The sequence below is a fragment of the Pan troglodytes genome, chromosome 15 (genome assembly GCF_028858775.2).
Source record: "Pan troglodytes isolate AG18354 chromosome 15, NHGRI_mPanTro3-v2.0_pri, whole genome shotgun sequence".
Lineage (NCBI taxonomy): Eukaryota > Metazoa > Chordata > Mammalia > Primates > Hominidae > Pan > Pan troglodytes.
This window is the reverse complement of record NC_072413.2, coordinates 67,513,951-67,526,739: the sequence shown is the minus strand read 5'-3', so window position 1 is coordinate 67,526,739 and position 12,789 is coordinate 67,513,951. Positions and strand designations below refer to the sequence as shown.

The 12,789-nt window shown below is 50.0% G+C and overlaps 1 protein-coding gene across 1 annotated transcript in view; it reads right to left on the bottom strand.

The window, feature by feature from the left end:
• Positions 1-3,927: 3,927 nt before the first annotated feature.
• Positions 3,928-12,789, bottom strand: part of PLEKHD1 (pleckstrin homology and coiled-coil domain containing D1) — a 46,475-nt gene continuing 37,613 nt past the window's right edge. Inside the window, exons 8-13 of the mRNA XM_522886.7 lie at positions 11,153-11,246; positions 9,361-9,539; positions 8,655-8,787; positions 8,152-8,296; positions 7,552-7,701; positions 3,928-7,236 (exon numbers count right to left, since the gene is read on the bottom strand). Of these exons, the coding sequence (XP_522886.3) occupies positions 7,067-7,236; positions 7,552-7,701; positions 8,152-8,296; positions 8,655-8,787; positions 9,361-9,539; positions 11,153-11,246 (871 nt within the window). The 3' untranslated portion in view covers positions 3,928-7,066. The remainder of the gene's footprint in view (positions 7,237-7,551; positions 7,702-8,151; positions 8,297-8,654; positions 8,788-9,360; positions 9,540-11,152; positions 11,247-12,789) is intronic.

The window sequence follows — 12,789 nt, the reverse complement described above, 5'->3', positions numbered from 1 at the left end:
AGCCTCAGCCCACTTTCCCATTGGAATTTGCAAGCCAGCTCGGAGCATGCTGCCATCTGCTGGGAAGAAGATAGACGTGAACACCAAAGCATCCCTAACACCAGGCCACAGTGGGGAGGGAGAAACCTGGAAAAGGAAAGGGTAGGGATCCAGTTTCCTTTGGCAGTGACTCTCTTGTCCTTTAAGACATCCAGGGCCCTCCCCATTGGCCAACAATTTGTCAGACGAATGAGATTTCAATCAGGTTTTCTCCTGAAAACTGATAGGACATTATCCAACTTTAAAAAGGAAGGAGATTCTGACATACGCTACAACATGGATGAACCTTGAGGACGTTATCGTAAGTGAAACAAGCCAGGCACAGAAAAAGACCAATGCTGTATAATTCCACTTACATAAGGTATATACAGTAGTCAAAAATCATAGAGACAGAAAGTAGAATGGTGATTGCCAGGGGCTGGGGGTTAGGAGAATGGGGAGTGTCTAATAGATACAGAGTTTGAGTTTTACAAGATGAAAAAGTTCTGGAGAGTGGGTGCACAAAATGTGAACATATTTAACACTACTGGCATATATTATATTACACTTAGAAATATATACATGTGTGGCCAGGCACAGTGGCTCACGCCTGTAATCCCAGTGCTTGGGGAGGCCGAAGTGGGCGGATCACGAAGTCAGGAGATCAAGACCATCTTGACAAACATGGTGAAACCCCGTCTCTTCTAAAGAAATACAAAAATTAGCCAGGCGTTGTGGCAGGTGCCTGTAGTCCCAGTTACTCAGGAGGCTGAGACAGGAGACTGGCGTGAACCCGGGAGGCGGAGCTTGCAGTGAGCCGAGTTCGTGCCACTGTACTCCAGCCTGGGCGACAGAGCAAGACTCCGTCTCAAAAAAAAAAAAAAAAGAAAAAAAGAAATATATACGTGTGTGTGTGTGTGTATATATATGTATGTATTTTGAGATGGAGTCTCATTCGGTTGCCCAGGCTGGAATACAGTGGCACAATCTCGGCTCATTGCAACCCCCGCCTCCTGGGTTCAAGTGATTCCTGTGCCTCAGCCTCCCAAGTAACTGGGATTACAGGTGGGCGCCACCACGCTTGGCTAACTTTTGTATTTTTAGTAGAGACGGAGTTTCACCATGTTGCCCAGGCTGGTCTCGAACTCCTGGCCTCAAGTGATCCACCCACCTCAGCCTCCCAAAGTGCTGGGATTACAGGTGTGAGCCACTGTGCTCAGCCTCTGTACACTTAGAAATATTAATAGTTAAAATGGTAAATGTTAGGTTGTGTGTATTTCACCACAATTTAAGAACCAGTAAGTGAAAGAGATAAGCACGTGGTAGACACTTGACTTCATGCAATAGAATCACAATAAATACGTATTGAACGATGATGGAAAGAAGTGGCATGGTGGCTCACACTGGTAATCCTACAACTTAGGAGGCTGAGGCAGGAGGATTGCTCAAGCCCAGGAGGCTACAGTGAGTTATGATTATACTAGTGCACTCCAGCCTGGGCGACAGAGCAAACCCTGTTTCTCAGAGATGGAAAGAAGTGAGGCTGACTGATGGTCTCAGATACAGGGTGAACATGACAATAGGCATCTTTTCTTTACCAGAAAAGCCTTCCAAGCAACTATGATTAGTCACAGTTACCTTTTCCTTGAGGTGATAAATTAGTTATCTTTCCTGTTCTCATCTCAAAGCAAACATATATTTTCATAGACAGTTCTAAGGATGGCATGGCATTGAGTGCTACCTGAGCCAGAACCTGACATCCTGTATGTTCTCGATCACTGGTAGCAGTGGCAGCCAATTTTCTGTTGATTTCAGGGATGCAAAGTCCCAATCATAGAACTTCAGAACCACAAAGGCTCTGAGCAGCCTGTAAGATTGAAGGGATTTCTCTCCTGCTTACTAAAAATGCATAAATACAGTAAACATTTTAAATAGTGACTTTTCAAAAGCCACAGGAGCCAGCAAGTGGCAAAGCAGAGCCTTCCCCCGCACCCACAGCAGCAGACAGTGCACAACAACGTCTTCCCCTTGGTCTCGTCTTGCCACTGGAGTCACTGCTCTGCAAGGGGGAAGGCTCTCTTTGTGGACACTCCAAGGCCCACCAACCACAGCTTTTGCCAGGATTACAAGGGGAGGCTGAGTCTGTTCATAATGGGACTCTCAGCCCAGAGGCAGGTGTCAGATCCTCCAGGGGAACGGTGGTGGAGTGCAAAGAGAGCATGAGCCCCCAAATGCAGCTGGCTCTGCAACTGCCTGGATGTCTCCTGGAGCCCCTGCTGTTGAGCCCTTGTGAACAACTCTGACTCACCCCAACTTCCCTGCCCGACTGTCAAGTCTCAGCCAGAGGCATACTCAGAGTTGACAGTGACAGGTAAAGTTCACCACAAGGGATTTGGTTATTAAGGTCCCCACCCCCCAGGACTCCTGGACTTAGAGTATTTCCTATATTTCCCATGAACACCTTTAACCCAGTAAGATGGAGTGGTGAAGTTCATTTCTGGGTCAGAAGAGCTGTAAGCCATGGGTGGAAGCCCACGTCCAGGGAAGGGAATGGGAGATGGGATGTGCCGAGCCAGGAGAACTGAACCTGGGGATGTTGACACCACAACATTCCACACCCACTCGGAAGTTTGAATAACCAGTTTCTCCCAGTTGCTTTGTGTGTCTGGGAGTGGCTCTCTTTCAAGAGGTAAAAACAACCATTGTAATCTCTCCTAAAGCCTTGCAAAAGACATCCCTCAACTCCTGTTTGCCAGGGGTGGGGTGAGATAAGAGAAGTCAGCAGCTTTTTCTCCAAGAGTCAAAGCTGCAGAGTTTCTGACTTTGGAGAGACCTTGCAAGGCCTGGGGTCTGAGAAGTGTCAACATGGCTGATTGCAGAAGCACACAGTTCCACAGGGACTGCTGGACTTTATCTGAGGGCTTCAGGACTATTTTGCCCAGTGGATTTATTTACCTTCCTATTGGATAAAATCTGACACACCTGGACTGGCTCCCTGAGACTTGAGCAAGTTTTGTTCCACTATCATCATTCATTGTGGACTCCAAACAGGCTGCTGAGACTATGCTGAGCTGGGTGGGCTTGGAGTGGGTTGGGGGCAAGAATTACATCCTTCCAGATGAATAGAGGGAGAGCATGCTTTGCAAGGACTGGGAGCTGGGGAATGGGTCAGAACCCAAGTGTTTCACGATCTCTTGCTTCATCCATTAACATCATTGGTGGAAAAGCACACAAACCAAACAGGAGGAGAATCCAGTCATTACCATTTCTCACTCATTTCTGGCTCTCCTTTATATGATTACTAAACAAAAGCATACACTTCTCCACATCAGAGCAGGTAAAACTGTCAGTTTCCAGCAGGGACACTGAAACTAGCAGGCCATAAAGCTAGGTATCCTGGCTGGGCATCATGGTACGTGTCTGTAGTCCCAGCTACTCAGGAGGCTGAGGTGGGAGGATCACTTGAGCCCAGGAGTTTGAGGTTATAGTGAGCCATGATCACACCACTGCACCCCAGCCTGGGCAACAGAGTGAGACTCTGTCTCTTAAAAACAAAAACAAACAGGAAAACCAAACAAACAGGAAAACCTCACTAAACAAAAAACCTAGGTATCCTTTGTCTCCCTGAGGCTATTCTCACTGGCACAGTCAGTCCTGTTCCTTTAGTCTGTGCTAAAATCAGAAGAAAATCTAGCTGATAGTCCTTGTTACACAGGGACAGCCAGGACCTCAGGGCTAGAACACAGATTTTTCAATTAATTATTAGGAGGTGCAGCAGTGGGGAGCACTTCCTCAAATGTAGAGAAGCATGTGCAGGAGTATGTATTAGAGACAGGACAAGCAGATTCCATAATTCTACATTTGGCCTGCAGGGAGCAACATCTCTCTAGCAATGACCACACCACATACTTAAATAGATACTGCAGGAAATGCATTTAATTGGCCAAGGAATAAGAGTTTTGTTTTTAAAAATTAAAAAAATTACATCAACATATCTCCACTAAGTAATTTCCACTCCTACGTATTTTGATATAGAGATGTTGCTATTTTTCTATTTACAGTGCTAGGTACATAGTGAGCTTTTAACAAATAAACACTTATGGATTGTTCAGTTGGCTGAAGATAATTCAGACTTGCCTGAGGCATGGAAAACACAGGGTGAGAATAGGAGGAAGTATCGATTGGTAAATGTGCATGGAAAAGCACTGCTACAGTTTGAATGTTTGTTCCCTCCCAAACTCACACTGAAATTTAATTACCATCCCAGTAGTTTGCAGGATTAAAAAAAGAAATTTGATTGCCATTGTAACAATATTAAGAGGTGGGACCTTTTTTTTTTTTTTTGAGACAGAGTTTCACTCATGTTGCCCAGGCTGGAGTACAATAGCACAATCTCGGCTCACTGCAACCTCCACCTCCCAGGTTCAAGTGATTCTCCTGTCTCAGCCTCCTGAGTAGCTGGGACTATAGGCACCCACCACCATGCCCAGCTAATTTTTGTATTTTTAGTACAGGTGGGGTTTCGCCATATTGGCCAGGCTGGTCTCAAACTCCTGACCTCAGGTGATCTGCAAGAGGTGGGACATTTAAGAGGTGATTTGGCCATGAAGACTCTCCCTTATGAAAGGATTAATGTCATTATCAAGGGGGTGGGTTTGTTATAAAAGAATAAGTTTGGCCCCTCTTGCTCTCTCACCCTGTCTTTGCCTTTCAACCATGGGATGATGCAACAAGAAGGTCCTTGCCAGATGCCAGCACCTTGATATTGGACGTTTAGCCACCATATCTGTGAGCCAGTACATTTCTGTTCCTTATAAATTACCCAGTCTCAGGTATTCTGTTACAGCAGTACAAAGCAAACGAAGACTAGCGCTTTCCTGTCTGGTTAATAGCTCGCCCAAGAAAAACAAATGCATCTGAAAATTATGAAAGATCTCTCTAAAAGCAAGCCATGATTAATTCTTTAAAAAAAAAAAGGAAACAGTAATCTTGGTTTTATAAATATTCCCCTTCAATTCAAAGTTCATCCTTCATATGTATTAGAGAAACAAGTTCCAGGTTTATGCATGTTATACATGTTTAAAGTTTTACATTTAGGGTCAGCCCTGTCAAATGCATTTATTCCAAACTGACTCAGCCCTCTCCCCAGCTAGATTCTGCAGAGACTGTATGAAGCCACCAAAGTCCACCCATCACTGAAAGGAACCACTGAGATTAGTTTTGGCAGGAAGAACTGAGCAAAGAGCAGGGCAGCCCGGCCTGGGCTTGGCCAGCCTAGCAGCAGATGTGCATGTGTTCTTAGAGGCAACAATGCTCCTCTTCCCACAGAATAGGTTGTGGGCTCCCAGGTTCTTGCACCTTTTGCTGGGACTTGCCCCGAAGCCATCTGTCTATCTCTCAGAACTTCTTGGTTTTCCAAGCAGCAAAGAATGAGCACCTTTAATGTCAACAGTGTCCAAGAGCACCCTGATCCCAGGTGGACCCCTTTTCTGGAGGCCAATAGCCTCAGGTAGTTTGGAGGGTGGGCCTGCAGGGAGAGGGGCTGGGCAGTCTGTCTGTCCATGAGTGAGGGACAGACACACCCTTCAGCCCCCTGGAGGGTGGTGGTCTTCCACAGAAGCTGCAGATTGGCGTTTCAGCTTCACTCCCAATGACACTGAGCCAACCAATGACTACTGGCCTCATCACAGGCCCAGGGTCCCCAACTGCCAGAGTTCATGGTCACATTGCTTCACAGGCTGAAATCTCTGCAGGGAGAGGAGGCAGCAAGGTGACTGAAGCAGGGGCGGCTGGGAAGGAGACATCTGTGATCTCTTGACCAGCAGGAACACTGCCTCTCTGCCCAACCAGGAGTACATAATGCAGGAACCAGAGTGACTTTCCTTCACTCCTGAGCTTGTTTTGCTTGTGTTTGTTTGAGACAGGGTCTTGCTCTGTTACCCTGGCTGGAGTGCAGTGGCACAATCTCAGCTCAATGCAGCCTCAACCTCCCAGGCTCAATCAATCCCCTCATTTCAGTCTCCCAAGTAGCTGGGACTACAGGCATGCACCACCATGCCCAGCTATTTATTTTATTTTTTTTATTTTTTGTAGAGACAGGGTTTTGCCGTATTGGCCAGGCTGGTCTCAAACTCCTGACTTCAAGTAATCCCCCCGCCTCGGCCTCTCAAAGTGCTGGGATTACAGGCATGAGCCACTGTGCCCAGCCCACTCCTGAGCTTGTTACGTGTCCTCTGGGGGAGCCCCCAGCATCACTGCTGGCCCCAGCTCCCAGCCAGGGCCTTAGGTACACAGGCAGGAGGGACATGGTGCCATCATTCTACCCTCGCAGGGTGCCAAGGCTGTGAGTGAGCTCACCAGAGGAGGAGGAGAATCAGTGGGTGGCCCCACAGCCAGGGCCTGAGCTCAGGAAAAGCGGCACTGTGGCGGGTGTGTGGTATGTCAGGAGCCCAGAAGCTGCTGTCCTAGGCCCCTTTCCTCCTGCACAGCATGATGTGGTGTAAATGAGGGGTCTCAGCTAAGGGACATTTTGCTGAGTGTCAGAAGCAAAGGGAGGGTTAGGAAACCCTGGGGAAAAGGGAATGTCAAGGTGGGGACGCAAGGCCTTTCTACATGAGGACCACGGGCAGGGCAGCAGAGTCCCAGAGAGGTCCAGTGGGCACCAGGGAGGGCTGCCATCTTCCTTAGTGGGGCAGACCCTGCCTGATGGCACAGTGGTAGACAGCACCTCCCCACCCCACTCCCTAACCGACACAAATCTCCACATACAACCAGGTCCTGTCCTCACCTCACCATGACAACCAGCACCCAGCTCAGGCCTGCATGGCCCTGGTGTGGACCCAAAGGTGGGGCGTGGGGTGAGGATGAGGAAGGCAGCGTCCATGTCCTTTGAGGGCAAGGCTGGCCCCCAAGTGGAGCTCTGGCCCAGAGGAGACATAGGCTCCAGACCAGAGAGGCCAGGAGCTGGTAGAGTGAGGCCTCCCTCTGCCACCCCTTCCCCTCCCCCGCCCATCCAGGGGAGACTTGGGAAGCAGGGGAGGAGCGCCCATCACTTTCCAACCCGGGAGAGTGCCGAGGGGGCTCCAGGCTGGGTGGCCATGATGTGGTAGATGGATTCCCGGAAGCGCTGGTCCCTGCTGAGCCGCTTGGCCACCTCCTTTAGCTCCTCCATGTTGTTGGCATCCAGCTGGGAGGTCATGAAGGACTGGGACGGCTTCACTGAGGAAACAGGAGCCCAACAGCCCTGTGAACAGTGCTCCCTCCACGAAGGCCTGGCCCTGTCCCCAGCCTCATGCCACCCCCTCACTCCTTTATGTGTGCCAAGCTTCTTCCAGCCCCTTCCCACACACGGGCTTCTATATCCTTTGAGAAACCCAGGGCCCTGAGAATTCACCCGTTTGCCCAAGGATAGTGGGGCCAGGTTCAAGGCCACACTCTCCAGCCTCAGAGCTGGGCCAACCCTTCTGGCTCCCCATGTTGCCCTCTTCCTGCCTTGTCACTATCCCACCAGGGCACGCAGACACCCACACTCACTGTCATTCCAGGAGGTGCTGGACCGGCGTCGGTGGAAGCGGCAGCTCTTGATGCGGCGAGTGGCTGCCTTATGGATGTACACGGAGTTCTTCATGATCACAGGCATCTTGGCCTCCAGCTCGGCATTCCGGATGCACTCCTCAAAGAACCCTGTGGCGGCAGGGCCAGGAAGGGTGCGGTTCCGACTGCATCCTTACCCCCAGCCAGTCCCTCCCTTCCCAAGGATCCTGGTGAGATTGAGTGGGAAATATTTTGACCCCGTCCCTCGAGATTCCAGAGCCACCTGCTGAAGGGGACTTTCTTTGCCTTTCAAACCACAATCTGCAGCCATCTCAGGGCAGGTCTGCTGAGAACAGAGCTCTGAGCTTTTGATAAATGGAAGAAGCTCCTGGCTTTCCTCTCACCACAGATCCAACAGCCACAAGAAAGCAGTGGTGCTGAGATGCCTGCAGGCAGGTAACTGGAGAAGAAACCCTTCAATATCCAGGGAGCACCTCATGCATAGCAGACCCTGTGTGGGTTTCCTGGCTCTACAGGGCCGGGATCCCATCTGGGGCTGAGTGCCAAAGTTGGGGGCCGGGGCCTAGAGGCATGGCTTACTTTTCAGATGGCTCACATCAGCCCGCATCCTCTCCTCCTTCTCCTTATTCCGCACCTTGGAATTCAGCCCCTGTTCCAGGCTTCGCAAGGCCCCTTCTGCCTCCCGGAGACGCCTCTCCAGGTCCATGCGGACCTTCACCTCAGCCTGAGGTTGAGGAGAGGGAAATGAGAAGGAAGTCAGGTCCTGGAAGTAGCTGCCATCTTCCCCGGAAGCCTTCCTTGGTCACCCCTGGCTCAATGCGCGTGGATGGGAGTTATCACATCCCGCTTCTGAGTCTTACCCTTTGAACCAGATGGACTGGACTTGGCACCTGCACCCAGCAGGTGTCTGTCAATGATGCAGCAGACTTGCTGCTTCCCCTTGTGGTGGCTCCATCCCCCATGCCTGGCTGTCTGGTCAGACTGACAGAGATAATTCATGCAGCTACCCGGTAAAGTGCAGGGGTGGAAGGGGAGTCTCCAGGGAAGGGGAAGGGCCCTGGCACCAGCAGGCCAGGTCGCACCTTGAGCTCCCGCTCAGCCTGCTGCTTCTCTGCCGTCAGCTCCTGCAGCGAGTTCTGCAGTGCCTGGGACTGGCTAGAGTAGAACTCACGCTCCTCCTCCAGGGCCCGTGAGCGCTCCTCGTTCTCCTTCATCCTGTGGGGACAGAAGAGGCACTTACTCAATGCTCACTTGCCAAATGGGATTGCCAATGGATGGACAGCTCCTCTTAGAGACCTGGGCTGGAGAAACCTTGAATCCCAGGCTTTATGAGCCCCTGAACTTTGTGGGTCCAGGCACCCAGGGGATGAGATGGATGGTGTGGTCACTGCTGGGAGCCCTAGGTTTAGAGTCAGAAGACTGGAGTCCGGGTCCAGAGGTTGCTTGTTCTGTGACCTCAGAAAAGTCATATAACCCCTCTGAGGCTCCATTTCCTCATTTGTAAAAGGGGGCTTAAAAACTTGCCCAGCCTGTCAGAAAGCATGGTGACAAGGACCTAATAACTCTGCATGGTTCACACCATTGCACAAGATAATTATCAAGCCAGCTTTGGGTAGTGAAAGTTCTCTTCCCACTTTCCTGGTGGGAAAACAGAGTCCTAGGCAAAAGGAAGTGAGTGAGTCCTACTTGGTCAGTGCCAAGTAGAACCCAAGAGTCTGGATGTCCAGTTCGAGGAAAGTCCCCAGACCCCAAAGCCAATGGTGTCTTCAGGGGTCAGGGCTCCCTCACCGCTTCTCTGCCAGGAGCTTCTCCTCTAAGAGCTGCTGCATCTTCTCCTCAATCTGCCGGAGGTTGCTATGGAGGCCCCCGCTGGGAGGGGGCTGCTCACTCTGATTGGCCAGTGTCTGCAGGTGGTTCTCGTTCTCCTCCAGCATTTCCAGGGTTTTCTTCTTCTCTATGGAGAGTTCCTGGCATGGAGGGAGGGAAGGAAAAGAAAAGCTCAATTTAGGCTCTCCAACGTGGCTGCCCTCACCTGCTTTTCCGTTCTGGAGAGTGACCCACTCCTCTTTCAGTCTTCTATGGCCGCTGAAATGTCTTCATTCTTCTCCAGAGCTAAAAGGCCCAGGTCTCTCCCACAACAGGGCAAGGTTACTCCTCCATCAAGAGTCACAAAGGAACCCAAAGTGCCTTCCAGTGGAGACGGCACCTACTAGAACGGGGTCGCATGATCTTCTGGGGTCCTGGTTCCTCCAGGGGTGAATGAGGAGACATAGTGGGCTTACGTGAAAAACACCCAACAGGAACCAGCCCAAGAACAGATTTAGATGCTCTCACAAACAGAGCGAGGCTGCAGTGAGCTATGATTGCACCACTGCATCCCAGCCTTGGCAACACAGGTAGAACCTGTCCCCAAACCACACCCCCCCCCAAAAAAAGATGTCCTCTCCATTTATCAGACTGGGATCTTGTACTCAATGGCATTACACAGAAGCAGAGTTGAAAATATCCATGGGAATCACCTCCCATGATGTGAAACAGGGAAAGATAAATGAATAAAGGCCCCACAAGCTCCAAGGCTCCAGTCAGTCAAGGGAGACAAGAAACCTTTGCAGCCTTGAAGGTAATTCATGCGTACAGCACAGGTACGGGCCATACACCATATGTGCCAGACCCACTTCAGGGGATGGGCTTGGAGAGACCATGAAGACACAGTCTACTGAAATTCACAGTTTGGAAAACACACCTAGCATGTTAAGTCCCATAAAATATGTACAAAATGCCATGGGAGCCAAGAGCTCAGAGTAGATACCTGCCTTGAAAATCAGAGAAGCTTGACTGAGGAGATATTTGAGCTGAGACTTAGAAGGGTGAATAGAAGTTCTCCAAGCAGAGAAAAGGTGGAAATGATACACTGTGTAGAAGGAACAGTGTGGGAAAAGGTATGGAGCATGAAAGAGCTTGCTTCCTTGGAGTACCTGAGCTCCGCGGTTTGGAGCAGGGGTTGGGAGTCTGTGCAGGGCATGGAGGAGCAGCGAAGGGAAGAGTGAGGCGAGAGGCAAGGGGAGACCAGGGCCAGAGTTTTCACTTGCTTGCCATGCTAAGGAGTTTGTACTTTGCCCTTGAGGCTTGTCACCTCCCCACCCCATCCCAGTTTCTGTGGTATCAGATGATGGTGACCTGGCAGTTGATTTCCCTTTATGTTCAATGTCACTCAGGAGCAGCTAAGTGAACAAGACACAAGAAGGAAGCGGTGGTAGCTCCACTGCCCACCTTAACCAATCCTCTATCTGGTATAAAAATATAAGCACCAGAGGTGGATTTCCTGAGGCCATGGTAATAGCAAGGACAAGCCTGAATTTGTCCTTTTAGGTCTGAGAACAGACACCTCTTGCTTTGGGCCTCATGCCTCGGCCAGAGTTTTCAATGATCCATAGAGAAGAGACCCTTTAGATCAGCACCCCTCCATGCCCATTTCTCTTACAGATCACCCCCTGGGGAAACACTGCTGGAAAAAACAGTGTCATGTGGTCCAACCAACCAGCCTGCCACCTGGTCAACTAACCCACCAGCAGCCCCTCACCTCCAGTGTCTGCTGCAAGGACTCCGTGAGGTGCCTCAGTTCCTTTTTCTCTTGTTCTACACCCTTAAGGCATCTTGCAGTCAGTTCCAGCTCCCTGTGGAGACAGAGGGCTGGGTATGGCAGTGCCCACTCTCCCCACCCCCCACCAATCACCTCTGCACTTAGAAATGCTTTTGCTTCACTTCCTGATGGGGCTCAGGAGGGCTCTTGAATGGCCAGCCCCTCTGCACAGGTGGGCCCTGACAGCAGCAGTAGGGGCCTGGAGCTGAAAGGAAGTCCTGGCCACATGGGGTTGGAGTCACTTGCTCCAGGTACACATGCATCTGTCACCTGGAATAAACCTAGGGCCACCCCACAGGCAGAGGGAAACACTGGAGAAACAAAGGGGCCCCAGCCTCACCCTGTCTTCTCTGGACAGCACGTGCTAGAACCCATAGTCATTCTGACATAGAACATGGCTAAGGCCCCTCTTTGGGTTAGTAACAAGCTCCTTGCTGCCTTCTTCACAAGCTTCAGTCACCTTAGGCTTTTACACTAGTGTCCCCTCATCCTACTTGGAAAGTCTTTCCCTTCTCCTGCCCAATTTTCAAAATCCTACTCACCTTTCAAGGCCCATCTCACTCACCCCTGTATTCAAGCCCCCAAGCATCATGCATGTGTCTCAATTCTCGTAACACAGGAAATCTGCACCATGCCTTCTAGCACCTGATTACATATTATTACACTAATGTTTCCTGGGTATGAGTCTGGTTTCCCCAACCAGATCATACGTCCACTCTTCAAGGGAGTGGACTTGTCTTCTATTCCTTCTAGTACCTGGCAACATTCTGGAAGCTGAGTAGGTGCTTGGCTATTTACTTAGTAAGATCCTCTGGGTTTTTCCTTCCTCAAAATACATAGTTAATTGACACCCTTGGATAAGGTTGTTATAAGAAAACAGTTTCTGGACTATCACTGATCATGTGTGGTGATGATAATGATGAGGATGAGGATGACGATGATGACTACCCCAACCACAGCAGCAGTCTCCACATTCCTGGAGTCTGCCTCAGAATCACCTGGGGTGTTTTTAAAAAATATATAGATTTCTAGCCCTGGTGCGGTGGCTCACACCTGTAATCCCAACACTTTAGGAGGCCAAGGTGGGAGGATTGTTGAGGTCAGGTGTTGGCGACCAGTCTGGCCAACATGGCAAAACCCTGGCTCTGCTAAAATTACAAAAATTAGCCTAGCATGGTGACACATGTCTGTAATCCCAGCTCCTCAGGAGGCTGAGGCACAAGAATCACTTGAACCCAGGAGGCGGGGCTGCAGTGAGCCGAGATCGTGCCACTGCACTCCAGCCTGGGTGACAGAGTGAGACTCTGTCTCAAAAACAAACAAACAAACAAACATTTTTATATATACATGTATATAGATATATACATGTATATATAGAGAGAGAGATTTCTAGGCTCTACCTTTAAAAGATTATAATTCAGTAGATGATTATAATGTACAACTAGGTTTACAAACAATACATGGTACTAAAGGTCTCAAATGACACATTCCCAAAAAGGACTATGCAGGAAAGACAGCAAATGTTGAGGGTCTTGGCCAACAGCAAGCACCTCTAGGCCAGCGTGTCCTGTCTGGCC